The sequence below is a fragment of the Lithobates pipiens genome, unplaced genomic scaffold (assembly GCF_037356315.1).
Source record: "Lithobates pipiens isolate NorthernLeopardFrog02 unplaced genomic scaffold, aLitPip1_a1.2 Scaffold_13, whole genome shotgun sequence".
In the NCBI taxonomy this organism is placed as follows: domain Eukaryota; kingdom Metazoa; phylum Chordata; class Amphibia; order Anura; family Ranidae; genus Lithobates; species Lithobates pipiens.
The window spans coordinates 158,621,800-158,635,742 of NW_027507718.1; the positions used below are offsets into that span (position 1 = coordinate 158,621,800).

The following is a 13,943-nucleotide window of genomic DNA, read 5'->3' on the forward strand; positions in this document are numbered from 1 at the left end:
AGGCAGTGTGAAGCGGTCACTCTCTCTGTGCAGGCAGTGTGAAGCGGTCACTCTTGTGCAGGCAGTGTGGAGCAGTCACTCTCTGTGCGGGCAGTGTGAAGCGGTCACTTTCTGTGCAGGCAGTGTGAAGCGGTCACTCTCTGTGCGGGCAGTGTGAAGCGGCCACTCCCTGTGGGGGCAGTGTGAAGCGGTCACTCCCTGTGAGGTCAGTGTGAAGAGGTTACTCTCTCTGTGCAGGCAGTGTGAAGCGGTCACTCTCTGTGTGGGCAGTGTGAAGCGGTCACTCTCTGTGTGGGCAGTGTGAAGCGGTCACTCTCTCTGTGCGGGCAGTGTGGAGAAGTCACTCTCTGTGCGGGCAGTGTGAAGCGGTCACTCTCTGTGCGGGCAGTGTGAAGCGGTCACTCTTTGTGTGGGCAGTGTGAAGCGGTCACTCTCTGGGCGGGCAGTGTGAAGCAGTCACTCTCTGTGTGGGCAGTGTGAAGCGGTCACTCTCTGTGCGGGCAGTGTGAAGCGGTCACTCTCTGTGCAGGCAGTGTGAAGCGGTCACTCTCTCTGTGCAGGCAGTGTGAAGCGGTCACTCTTGTGCAGGCAGTGTGGAGCAGTCACTCTCTGTGCGGGCAGTGTGAAGCGGTCACTCTCTGTGCAGGCAGTGTGAAGCAGTCACTCTCTGTGCGGGCAGTGTGAAGCGGCCACTCCCTGTGGGGGCAGTGTGAAGCGGTCACTCCCTGTGAGGTCAGTGTGAAGCGGTTACTCTCTCTGTGCAGGCAGTGTGAAGCGGTCACTCTCTGTGTGGGCAGTGTGAAGCGGTCACTCTCTGGGCGGGCAGTGTGAAGCAGTCACTCTCTGTGTGGGCAGTGTGAAGCGGTCACTCTCTGTGCGGGCAGTGTGAAGCGGTCACTCTCTGTGCAGGCAGTGTGAAGCGGTCACTCTCTCTGTGCAGGCAGTGTGAAGCGGTCACTCTTGTGCAGGCAGTGTGGAGCAGTCACTCTCTGTGCGGGCAGTGTGAAGCGGTCACTCTCTGTGCGGGCAGTGTGAAGTGGTCACTCTCTGTGCGGGCAGTGTGAAGCGGTCACTTTCTGTGCAGGCAGTGTGAAGCGGTCACTCTCTCTGTGCAGGCAGTGTGAAGCGGTCACTCTCTGTGCAGGCAGTATGAAGCGGTCACTCTCTCTGTGCAGGCAGTGTGAAGCGGTCACTCTTGTGCAGGCAGTGTGGAGCAGTCACTCTCTGTGCGGGCAGTGTGAAGCGGTCACTTTCTGTGCAGGCAGTGTGAAGCGGTCACTCTCTGTGCGGGCAGTGTGAAGCGGCCACTCCCTGTGGGGGCAGTGTGAAGCGGTCACTCCCTGTGAGGTCAGTGTGAAGCGGTTACTCTCTCTGTGCAGGCAGTGTGAAGCGGTCACTCTCTGTGTGGGCAGTGTGAAGCGGTCACTCTCTGTGTGGGCAGTGTGAAGCGGTCACTCTCTCTGTGCGGGCAGTGTGGAGAAGTCACTCTCTGTGCGGGCAGTGTGAAGCGGTCACTCTCTGTGCGGGCAGTGTGAAGCGGTCACTCTCTGTGTGGGCAGTGTGAAGCGGTCACTCTCTGGGCGGGCAGTGTGAAGCAGTCACTCTCTGGGCGGGCAGTGTGAAGCGGTCACTCTCTGTGTGGGCAGTGTGAAGCGGTCACTCTCTGTGCGGGCAGTGTGAAGCGGTCACTCTCTGTGCAGGCAGTGTGAAGCGGTCACTCTCTCTGTGCAGGCAGTGTGAAGCGGTCACTCTTGTGCAGGCAGTGTGGAGCAGTCACTCTCTGTGCGGGCAGTGTGAAGCGGTCACTCTCTGTGCAGGCAGTGTGAAGCAGTCACTCTCTGTGCGGGCAGTGTGAAGCGGCCACTCCCTGTGGGGGCAGTGTGAAGCGGTCACTCCCTGTGAGGTCAGTGTGAAGCGGTTACTCTCTCTGTGCAGGCAGTGTGAAGCGGTCACTTTTGTGCAGGCAGTGTGGAGCAGTCACTCTCTGTGCGGGCAGTGTGAAGCGGTCACTTTCTGTGCAGGCAGTGTGAAGCGGTCACTCTCTGTGCGGGCAGTGTGAAGCGGCCACTCCCTGTGGGGGCAGTGTGAAGCGGTCACTCCCTGTGAGGTCAGTGTGAAGCGGTTACTCTCTCTGTGCAGGCAGTGTGAAGCGGTCACTCTCTGTGTGGGCAGTGTGAAGCGGTCACTCTCTGTGCGGGCAGTGTGAAGCGGTCACTCTCTCTGTGCGGGCAGTGTGGAGAAGTCACTCTCTGTGCGGGCAGTGTGAAGCGGTCACTCTCTGTGCGGGCAGTGTGAAGCGGTCACTCTCTGTGTGGGCAGTGTGAAGCGGTCACTCTCTGGGCGGGCAGTGTGAAGCAGTCACTCTCTGGGCGGGCAGTGTGAAGCAGTCACTCTCTGTGTGGGCAGTGTGAAGCGGTCACTCTCTGTGCGGGCACTGTGAAGCGGTCACTCTCTGTGCAGGCAGTGTGAAGCGGTCACTCTCTCTGTGCAGGCAGTGTGAAGCGGTCACTCTTGTGCAGGCAGTGTGGAGCAGTCACTTTCTGTGCGGGCAGTGTGAAGCGGCCACTCCCTGTGGGGGCAGTGTGAAGCGGTCACTCCCTGTGAGGTCAGTGTGAAGCGGTTACTCTCTCTGTGCAGGCAGTGTGAAGCGGTCACTCTCTGTGTGGGCAGTGTGAAGCGGTCACTCTCTGTGTGGGCAGTGTGAAGCGGTCACTCTCTCTGTGCGGGCAGTGTGGAGAAGTCACTCTCTGTGCGGGCAGTGTGAAGCGGTCACTCTCTGTGCGGGCAGTGTGAAGCGGTCACTCTCTGGGCGGGCAGTGTGAAGCGGTCACTCTCTCTGTGCGGGCAGTGTGGAGCAGTCACTCTCTGTGCGGGCAGTGTGAAGCGGTCACTCTCTGTGCGGGCAGTGTGAAGCGGTCACTCTCTGTGTGGGCAGTGTGAAGCGGTCACTCTCTGGGCGGGCAGTGTGAAGCAGTCACTCTCTCTGTGCAGGCAGTGTGAAGCGGTCACTCTTTGTGTGGGCAGTGTGAAGCAGTCACTCTCTGTGCAGGCAGTGTGAAGCGGTCACTCTCTGTGCAGGCAGTGTGAAGCGGTCACTCCCTGTGGGGGCAGTGTGAAGTGGTCACTCCCTGTGGGGGCAGTGTGAAGCGGTTACTCTCTCTGTGCAGGCAGTGTGAAGCGGTCACTCTCTGTGCGGGCAGTGTGAAGCGGTCACTCTCTGTGCGGGCAGTGTGAAGCGGTCACTCTCTGTGCGGGCAGTGTGAAGTGGTCACTTTCTGTGCAGGCAGTGTGAAGTGGTCACTTTCTGTGCAGGCAGTGTGAAGCGGTCACTCTCTCTGTGCAGGCAGTGTGAAGCGGTCACTCTCTCTGTGCAGGCAGTGTGAAGCGGTCACTCTTGTGCAGGCAGTGTGGAGCAGTCACTCTCTGTGCGGGCAGTGTGAAGCAGTCACTCTCTGTGCAGGCAGTGTGAAGCGGTCACTCTCTGTGCGGGCAGTGTGAAGCGGTCACTCTCTGTGCGGGCAGTGTGAAGCGGTCACTTTCTGTGCAGGCAGTGTGAAGCGGTCACTCTCTCTGTGCAGGCAGTGTGAAGCGGTCACTCTCTGTGTGGGCAGTGTGAAGTGGACACTCTCTGTGTGGGCAGTGTGAAGCAATCACTCTCTGTGTGGGCAGTGTGAAGCGATCACTCTCTGTGTGGGCAGTGTGAAGCGATCACTCTCTGTGCGGGCAGTGTGAAGCAGTTACTCTTTCTGTGCAGGCAGTGTGAATCGGTCACTCTCTGTGCAGGCAGTGTGAAGCAGTCACTCTCTGTGCAGGCAGTGTGAAGCAGTCACTCTCTGTGCGGGCAGTGTGAAGCGGTCACTTTCTGTGCAGGCAGTGTGAAGCGGTCACTCTCTCTGTGCAGGCAGTGTGAAGCGGTCACTCTCTCTGTGCAGGCAGTGTGGAGCGGTCACTCTCTGTGCAGGCAGTGTGGAGCGGTCACTCTCTGTGCAGGCAGTGTGGAGCGGTCACTCTCTGTGTGGGCAGTGTGAAGCGGTCACTCTCTGTGTGGGCAGTGTGAAGCGGTCACTCTCTGTGTGGGCAGTGTGAAGCGGTCATCTCTCTGTGCGGGCAGTGTGAAGCAGTCACTCTCTGTGCGGGCAGTGTGAAGCGGTCACTCTCTGTGTGGGCAGTGTGAAGCGGTCACTTTGTGTGGGCAGTGTGAAGCGGCCACTCTCTGTGTGGGCAGTGTGAAGCAGTCACTCTCTGTGCAGGCAGTGTGAAGCGGTCACTCTCTGTGTAGGCAGTGTGAAGCAGTCACTCTCTCTGTGCAGGCAGTGTGAAGCGGTCACTCTTTGTGTGGGCAGTGTGAAGCAGTCACTCTCTGTGTGGGCAGTGTGAAGCGGTCACTCTCTGTGCGGGCAGTGTGAAGCGGTCACTCTCTGTGCGGGCAGTGTGAAGAGGTCACTCTCTGTGCGGGCAGTGTGAAGCGGTCACTTTCTGTGCAGGCAGTGTGAAGCGGTCACTCTCTCTGTGCAGGCAGTGTGAAGCGGTCACTCTCTGTGCAGGCAGTGTGAAGTGGACGCTCTCTGTGTGGGCAGTGTGAAGCAATCACTCTCTGTGTGGGCAGTGTGAAGCGATCACTCTCTGTGCGGGCAGTGTGAAGCGATCACTCTCTGTGCGGGCAGTGTGAAGCAGTTACTCTTTCTGTGCAGGCAGTGTGAATCGGTCACTCTTTGTGCAGGCAGTGTGAAGCAGTCACTCCGTGCGGGCAGTGTGAAGCGGTCACTTTCTGTGCAGGCAGTGTGAAGCGGTCACTCTCTCTGTGCAGGCAGTGTGAAGCGGTCACTCTCTCTGTGCAGGCAGTGTGAAGCGGTCACTCTCTCTGTGCAGGCAGTGTGAAGCGGTCACTTTCTGTGCAGGCAGTGTGAAGCGGTCACTCTCTCTGTGCAGGCAGTGTGAAGCGGTCACTCTCTGTGCGGGCAGTGTGAAGCGGTCACTCTCTGTGTGGGCAGTGTGAAGCGGTCACTCTCTGTGCGGGCAGTGTGAAGCAGTCACTCTCTGTGTGGGCAGTGTGAAGCGGTCACTCTGTGTGGGCAGTGTGAAGTGGTCACTCTCTGTGTGGGCAGTGTGAAGCAGTTACTCTCTGTGTGGGCAGTGTGAAGCGGTCACTCTCTGTGCGGGCAGTGTGAAGCAGTTACTCTCTCTGTGCAGGCAGTGTGAATCGGTCACTATCTGTGCAGGCAGTGTGAAGCGGTCACTCTCTGTGCGGGCAGTGTGAAGCGGTCACTTTCTGTGCAGGCAGTGTGAAGCGGTCACTCTCTCTGTGCAGGCAGTGTGAAACGGTCACTCTCTCTGTGCAGGCAGTGTGAAGCTTTCACTCTCTCTGTGCAGGCAGTGTGAAGCGGTCACTCTCTCTGTGCAGGCAGTGTGAAGCAGTCACTCTCTGTGCAGGCAGTATGGAGCAGTCACTCCCTGTGGGGGCAATCATTTTGGAGCAGTCTCCCAGAGAGAGATTGCATGATTGCCCCAGAGAGACTGAGAAAAAGAGCTTGCCCCTTCCCCACACCCAGTACAAAGACCAATAAGACTGCAGGAAGGCGAAGACTAAAGACTGTTCTGTCACTGCCGCCACACTAAGTGCTACCTCTAGCTTGTGCCCAGACTTGGTCGCAGTCACACAGGTGTAATGCTTGTGAAGCCTGGCACTTGATTTACTAAGCATCCATAAGAGGCGTGTGTGGGTGTGTGCTCTGAGGTGAAAGTTTTCAAGCCATCAGAATACAGTGATTGCTGCCGGCAGCTTAGCAGCCAGCAGTGATCACAAAAAAAAGAAATAAAGACAAGCTGGTTGTATTGTCAGTTGATAGATCGAATTCTGTGCAGCCAGTCTGCACATAGATTGATTGAAATTTCTGCTGAACAGGCAGAATTTCAATCTGTCTATGGTGGCCTAAGTCCACCAGTCTCTGTTTAATAACATCCTCAAATCTTCTGAAAGGAGCGCTCCACTTAGGTGTAGAAATTCACTTTGAACTCCACCTTATTTCCAGAACTCTTTTTAGGGTCCTTTCACACTGAAGGTGCTTTACAGGCGTTTTAGTGCTAAAAATAGTGCCTGTAAACTGCCTCTCATGCCACCCCAGTGTGCAAGCCCCGAGTGCCCTCATAATGGGGCGGTGCGCTTGTAGGACATTCTGAAAAGTCCTGCAAGCAGCATTATTGGGGCGGTTTGGGAGAGGTGCCCTGCCCACTGAAATGAGCAACACAGGCGGTTTTAACTCTTTCTTGAGCTGCTAGTGGGTTTTAAAAGTGCCCCGCTAGCGCTGCTAAAACGAGCAATGCTTTACCACTACTGCCCACACCGCCCCAGTGTGAAAGTACCCTTGGATATTAGATGTGCAAACAATAAGGTGAGAGCACATCTAATACCTACAGAGAGTAATGGAAATGAGGTGGAGTTCAAAGTGAACCGTATAATTACCTGCAGGGATTGGCATTTAGAGGGTTAAAACAGACAGGGATGAAATGTAATATCAACTCCTCACTGCCTGTCAAATGCCTCTGAAAAGTGACCTGAGCATGGATCACTTTTTAGAGGAGTGGCAGCTGCAAGTGAATACAAGCCTTTAGTGTGCTGCAGTGCGAGTGTACTGGCGGCTTTCACAGTCCCCCAGACTTCTTTTAGGTTGCACATTTTTGCTGCATTTTCTGGAATTGCACCAAAGATGCAGCATGCAGGACGTTTTGTGCACTTTCAGAACATACAGTAAAAATGTGCAACCTCTATGGGACCAGGGACAACATGCAGGAAGACTGCCAGGACACCAGCACTGCAGCCAAATCGCAGAATTCCAGTGTGAGCCCACATCATACCACCTAGAAGATACTGCTCAGGCTGGTAGAAAAAAAAAACTCTTTGGCTGCAAAGTGGGGGAGGGAGGATGAGTTCACTTACTAGGATGGTCTCAGCCTCCCAGGAGCCTCACTGGATTCCAGCTGACTGCTCAGATTGAACTTTACCGCCCACACATCCTCCTCACAGACAGCACACGGGCTGCCCCGGAGTGTGGGCGGGGAAAGAAGCAGGTCCTGCCTCTGCCAGCCAATGGTGTGGAGGAGGGAGGGGCTGGGCGGGGCTGTGCTGTGTAACACAGACTGTCAGCCCTGAAATGAAGACATCGCTGGATCACAGTACTGGACTCGGCCAGCTCAAGATCTGCGCATGTGTGCTCTTGAGCTGATGGCACAGCAGCCTTTGCCACAGCATATCAGAGCAGCCCAGGGGGCAATTGCATCCCTGCCCCCCAGCCCAGCCCTCCCCTGACGGCGGACTCAAGTCCGCCTGACAATCCGCCCGTGTGTGGGCTCCGGCGGACTTTTTTTTACCCAAAGTAGTTATGCACTCAAATATGTCTGCCAGACTTGCATTTCGGCGGACAATATGACTGTGTGTGTTCTAGTCCTCGGCTCCAGGTAGCCGGGACCGAAGGAAGCGTCGCTGGCCCCGTCACCTGGTATGGACTTAAAGAGGAAGCCCTACGCCGAAAAAACGGCGTGGGGGTCCCCCTCTAGGTCCATATCAGACCCTTATCCGAGCACACTACCCAGCCAGTCAGGAAATGGGATGGGGACGAGCGAGCGCCCCACCTCCTGAGCCGTACTAGGCCACCTGCCCTCAACATGGGGGGGTGAACCCCAAAGCACCTTGTCCCCATGTTGATGAGGACAAGGGCCTCTTCCCAACCCTGGTCGTTGGTTGTCGGGGTCTGCGGGCGGGGGGCTTATCGGAATCCCGGCCCCCTACCCTATGTGAATGAGTATGGGGTACAATGTACCCCTACCCATTCACCTGTGAAAAAAATGTAAAAAAAGCACAACACACAAGGGTTAAAATAGTTTATTGCACAGCTCCGTGGGTCTTCTGTCTTTGGGGGTCTTCTCGCCAGACTCCTCCGCTATATTCTGCTAGCTCTTTTACTAGTGGAACTAGTTCTTCTTTTCTTGAGCTGTTGCCTCGTCTCTGGTCACAATGACAGGCACGCGGCATGCGGCGACTTATATAGGGACATCGCCGGATGATGTCCTCGCCCATTATGATGTCACAGTCCCAGAAGATGATGGGACTGTGACATCATAATGGGCGGGGCCAGAGACAGCGACGTGGCAACAGCTCAAGAAAAAGAGAAGAACAGAAGGCGGCGGCGACAGAAGACTGGGCCACCGCTTGTAAAAGAGCTAGAAGAAGGCGTGGTGGCCCGGAAAGAAGAACCGAAGAGGGGGACAAGACCCCCGAAGTCGGAATAAGAGGGCAGCGGCGAAGAAGAAAGCCAGGCTCCTCTGCTAGTAAAAGAGCACACAGAAGATAGTGGAGGAGTCCGGTGAGAAGACCCCCGAAGACGGAAGACCCACGGAGCTGTGCAATAAACTATTTTAACCCTTGTGTGTTGTGTTTATTTTAAATTTTTTTCACAGGTGAATGGGTAGGGGTAAATTGTACCCCATAATCATTTACATAGGGTGGGGGGCTGGGATCCAGAGGCCCCCTTATTAAAGGGGCTTCCGGATTCCAATAAGACTTCCGCCCGCAGACCCCGACAACCAGCGGCCAGGGATATCGGGAAGAGGCCCTTGTCCTCATCAACATGGGGACAAGGTGCTTTGGAGTGGGGGGGCCGCACGGCCCCCCCTTCCCCAAAGCACCCCCTATGTTGAGGGCACGCAGCCTGCTACGGATCAGGAGGGGGGGTGCTCGCTCGTCCCCACCCCCTCTCCTGACCGGCCGGGTAGCGTGTTGTTGATGGTAAATGCATCAACAAGAAACAATGCATTACTAGACCTACTGATTACTAACAATACAGACCTAATCACGGAGGTGGAAATACAGGGCAACTTGGGAAACAGCAACCACAGGTCAATTAGTTTAAGTATAAATCACAGAAATAGTAAACACAAGGGTAATAAAAAGACACTGAATTTCAAAGAGCCAACTTTTTTATATGTATACTTTTGTTAAGACAAAGTTATCATCGAATAGACAGGCCCATAGAAAAAATGTAACGTTGCTTTGGTTCATTAGGGATATACGGCTTGCAGTTTATTTTTTTGTCAAAGCTTAATTGGACAAGCTGAAGTTAGAAGCTGGTTGGCTACTATGCACAGCTGCACCAGATTTTGCACTCTCTGGTTTTAGTAAATAAACCGCTATGTGTTAACCACTTGCTGACCGATTGAAATGGAAAAGTACGTCCCTACTTTGGGAAGGAATATCATTGTTATGGCAGCAGCTAGCTGCCATAACCCCGGTATCCCCATGTTCAGTCGGCTACGAGATAAAAGTGGTCTCTGTGGTGGATTCGCCACAAGATCACTTTTATCGGCGGTCGTAGAGGGCCCCCCTCCCGCCACGATCCGTTTACCGGAGCCGTCGGCAGCGGTGGAGGCGATCGCGTCTGTCTCCTTGCTAGGTATGGAGTGAGGGGAAGATGGCCCCTACCCGTCTCCATACCATAGCAGGGCGGAAACGCCACTTACCCCCAAACTTCTTAAAGGCACATTTTTTTGTCATTTTTGCAAACTTACCAAATGTATTTATTTATTTATTTTGCATTTAAGCCCAAATATGAGATCTGAGGGCTTTACATTCATTTTAATTGGAATAAACGTGACAATTTTTTTTTTAAACAAAATAAATAATAAAAAGCTTGCCGAGCTTGCGTGCAGAATATGTGAGTAGCGCTCGAATATGAAAACGGTGTTCAAACCACACATGTGAGGTATCGCCGTGATAGGTAGTGTGAAAACAATAATACTAGCCCTAGACCTCCTCTGCAACACAAAACATTAAACCGGTAGAGTGATTGGTTATTGCTTTTATATCATGAATTTGACAGTAGATATACATACTGAATGTATAGCGTTCTTCCAATTTTTTAAAGATATAGATAAAAAAGGTTGTGTTTGACCAAATCGGTATATGACTATTATATATAATGGAGGAACGTTGAATAATTATGAAATAACACATGTTAATGGAAGCGGTCAATTCGAAACTTTAGAATGACAGCTGAATATTGGCAATTAACATTTTATAGATTTAAAAATTGTGCAACAAAATGACTTGTCAATTTTATATCACATACAGTATTTATCTAAAGTATTCCTTACTCACCTTTTGGTATTTCAGTTCTAAACTTTTGGAGTCCAGCAGAATTTGATAGAAAGAATTCCTGCAAATAGAAAAAAAAAAGGGAATTTTGATGTACCTGTAAATTCCATATTGTGGAGTACAATACTGGACATAAGAATTAATTCTTAGCCCATGGGTTATATGCCACTGCCTTCAAGTGATTGAATACTAGCAAAAACTTTGCAGGGAAATGCCTTCCCCCAATGTACCCATACAACCCTGCCTCACTCTGGCTCAAACCGACATTAATCAAAAACGTTTTTCAAGAGAGATTGCACAGGGAGTTCAAAAGCTAAGGTGTTAGGAAGAGGATATACAAGACCTAACCAAGACCTGCATGGTACTAAGGTCTAGGTTTTTGGATATACCAGGAGACAGTTCAGGATGAGGAATGGGAACAGTTTCTAGAATGAAGTTTAACCACTTGACCACTGGGCACTTAAACACCCTTAATAACCAGACCAATTTTCAGCTTTCGGTGCTCTCACATTTTGAATGACAATTATGCTGACGCCAATCTCTTCCCCCTCCGCTGTACCGATCGGTACAGAGAGGGGGAGGGAGGAACCGGCGTCATAACATGATGCCGGTTTGTTTACAAGTGATCACTCCGTCATTTGACGGAGCAATCACGTGGTAAACGGCCGCGATGAGCAGACGTTTACCGTTATCCATAGGACCCGGCGGTCAGGAATGCTCTCAAGTGCGTGCCCCAGGGGGTGCGCGAGAGCGGAATTCTGGGGGGACGTCATATGACGGCCTCCCAGAGTTAAACAACCGCCCTGTAGCCGTCAGTCAGTAGAAGCGCCGGAGGGCGGCGGGAGGGGGGGATGTCTATGGCTGGGTATTGCAGGGTATCACTGACTATGGCTGGGTATTGCAGGGTATCTCCGAGTATGGCTGGGTATCTCTGAGTATGGCTGGGTATCTCCGGGTATGGCAATTTATGGCAGGGTATTGCAGAGTATTGGCAGGGTATAGCAGAGTATTGGCTGGAATTGTACTGCAGAGTATTGGCGGGTACTGCAGAGTATTGGCTGGAATTGTACTGCAGAGTATTAGCGGGTATTGCAGTGTATTGGCGGGTGTTGCAGAGTATTGGCGGGTGTTGCAGAGTATTGGCTGGTATTGCAGAGTATTTGCGGGTGTTGCAGAGTATTTGCGGGTGTTGCAGAGCATTGGCTAGTGTTGCAGAGTATTTGCGGGTGTTGCAGAGTATTTGCGGGTGTTGCAGAGCATTGGCTAGTGTTGCAGAGTATTTGCAGGTGTTGCAGAGTATTTGTGGGTATTGCAGAGTATTGGCTGGTGTTGCAGAGTATTTGTGGGTATTGCAGCGTACTTGCAGGTATTGCAGAGTATTGGGGGGTATTGCAGAGTATTTGCTGGTACTGCAGAGTATTGGGGGGTATTGCAGAGTATTTGCTGGTACTGCAGAGTAATGGCAGGGTATTGCAGAGTAATGGCAGGGAATTGAGGGGTTAAATTTCGGTGAGCAGCGATGTGGGCACTGCAGATGCAGCCCACAGCACTGCTGACACCGATCTCTTCCCCCTCCGCTGTACCGATCGGTACAGAGAGGGGGAGGGAGGAACCGGCGTCATAACATGACGCCGGTTTGTTTACAAGTGATCACTCCATCATTTGACGGAGCGATCACGTGGTAAACGGCCGCGATGAGCGGCCGTTTACCGTGATCCGTGATGAGCCGGGTCCACGGATGCTCTCGAGTGCACACCCCAGGGGCTGCACGAGAGCAGAATTCTGGGAGGACATCATATGACGGCCTCCCAGAGTTAACCACCTTCAGACCGGACCATTTTGCTGGTAAATGACCAGAGGTCTTTTTACACTTTGGCACTGCGCTGCTTTAACTGGTAATTGCGCGGTCATGCAATGTTGTACCCAAACGAAATTTGCGTCCTTTTCTTCCCACAAATAGAGCTTTCTTTTGATGGTATTTGATTGCCTCTGCGATTTTTATTTTTTGCGATATAAACGTAAAAAGACCGCAAATTTTGAAAAAAAATGATATTTTCTACTTTTTGTTATTAGAAAAATCCAATAAACTCAATTTTAGTCATACATTTAGGCCAAAATGTATTCAGCCACATGTCTTTGGTAAAAAAAAAGTCAATAACTGTATATTTATTGGTTTGCGCAAAAGTTGTCACATCTAAAAACTAAGGTACATTTTCTGGAATTTACGCAGCTTTTAGTTTATGACTGCCTATCTCATTTCTTGAGGTGCTAAAATGGCAGGGCAGTACAAATCCCCCCCAAATGACCCCATTTTGGAAAGTAGACACCCTAAGGAAATTGATAAGAGGCATGTTGAGCCCATTGAATATTTTATTTTTTTGCCGCAAGCGATTGAATAATGACAAAAAATTTTTTTTTTTTTTTTTTTACACAAAGTTGTCACTAAATGATATATTGCTCACACATGCCATGGTTATATGTGGAATTGTACCCCAAAATACATTCTGCTGCTTCTCCTGAGTACGGGGATACCACATGTGGTTGACTTTTTGGAAGCCTAGCCGCGTACGGGGCCCCGAAAGCCAAGCACCGCCTTCAGGATTTCTAAGGGCATACATATGTCATTTTACTCCTCACTACCTATCACAGTTTTGAAGGCCATAAAATGCCAAGATGGCACAAAACCCCCACAAATGACCCCATTTTAGAAAGTAGACACCCCAAGCTATTTGCTGAGAGGCATGTTGAGTCCATGGAATATTTTATATTTTGCCACAAGTTGCGGGAAAATTACAAACTTTTTTTTTTTTTTTTTTTCACAAAGTTGTCACTAAATGATATATTGCTCACACATGCCATGGGCATATGTGAAATGACACCCCAAAATAAATTCTGCTGCTTCTCCTGAGTACGGAGATACCACATGTGTGGGATTTTTTGGGAGCCTAGCCGCGTACGGGGCCCCGAAAACCAAGCACCGCCTTCAGGCTTTCTAAGGGCGTAAATTTTTCATTTCACGCCTCACTACCTATTACAGTTTTGAAGGCCATAAAATGCCAAGATGGCACAAAACCCCCCCCAAACGACCCCATTTTAGAAAGTAGACTCCCCAAGCTATTTGCTGAGAGGCATGTTGAGTCCATGGAATATTTTATATTTTGCCACAAGTTGCGGGAAAATTACAAACTTTTTTTTTTTTTCTTTCACAAAGTTGTCACTAAATGATATATTGCTCACACATGCCATGGGCATATGTGAAATGACACCCCAAAATAAATTCTGCTGCTTCTCCTGAGTACGGGGATACCACATGTGTGGGACTTTTTGGGAGCCTAGTCGCGTACGGGGCCCCGAAAACCAAGAACCGCCTTCAGGATTTCTAAGGGTGTAAATATTAGATTTCACACCTCACTACCTATCACAGTTTTGAAGGCCATAAAATGCCAAAATAGCACTAAACCAGCCAAAATGACCCCATTTTGGAAAGTAGACACCCCAAGCTATTTGCCGAGAGGCATGGTGAGTATTTTGCAGCTCTCATTTGTTTTTGAAAATGAAGAAATAAAAAATAATGTATATTATTTTTCTTTTTTTCAATTTTCAAAACTTTGTGACAAAAATGAAGGTCTGCAAAATACTAACCATACCTCTCGGCAAATAGCTTGGGGTGTCTCCTTTCCAAAATGGGGTCACTTGGGGGGATTTTGTGCTATCTGGGCATTCCATGGCCTCCGAAACTGTGATAGGCAGTGAGGAATGAAATCAAAAATTTACACCCTTAGAAATCCTGAAGGTGGTG

At 51.2% G+C, this 13,943-nt stretch overlaps 1 protein-coding gene across 10 annotated transcripts in view; it reads right to left on the bottom strand.

Annotated features, from left to right (window-relative positions):
• The window catches only part of SEMA6B (semaphorin 6B), a 1,482,347-nt gene that overhangs the window by 946,254 nt on the left and 522,150 nt on the right, over positions 1 to 13,943 (bottom strand). For all 10 annotated transcript variants that reach the window (XM_077475764.1, XM_077475756.1, XM_077475757.1 and 7 more), the window contains one exon: positions 10,148 to 10,205. In XM_077475764.1, coding sequence (XP_077331890.1) covers positions 10,148 to 10,205 — 58 coding nt within the window. The remainder of the gene's footprint in view (positions 1 to 10,147; positions 10,206 to 13,943) is intronic.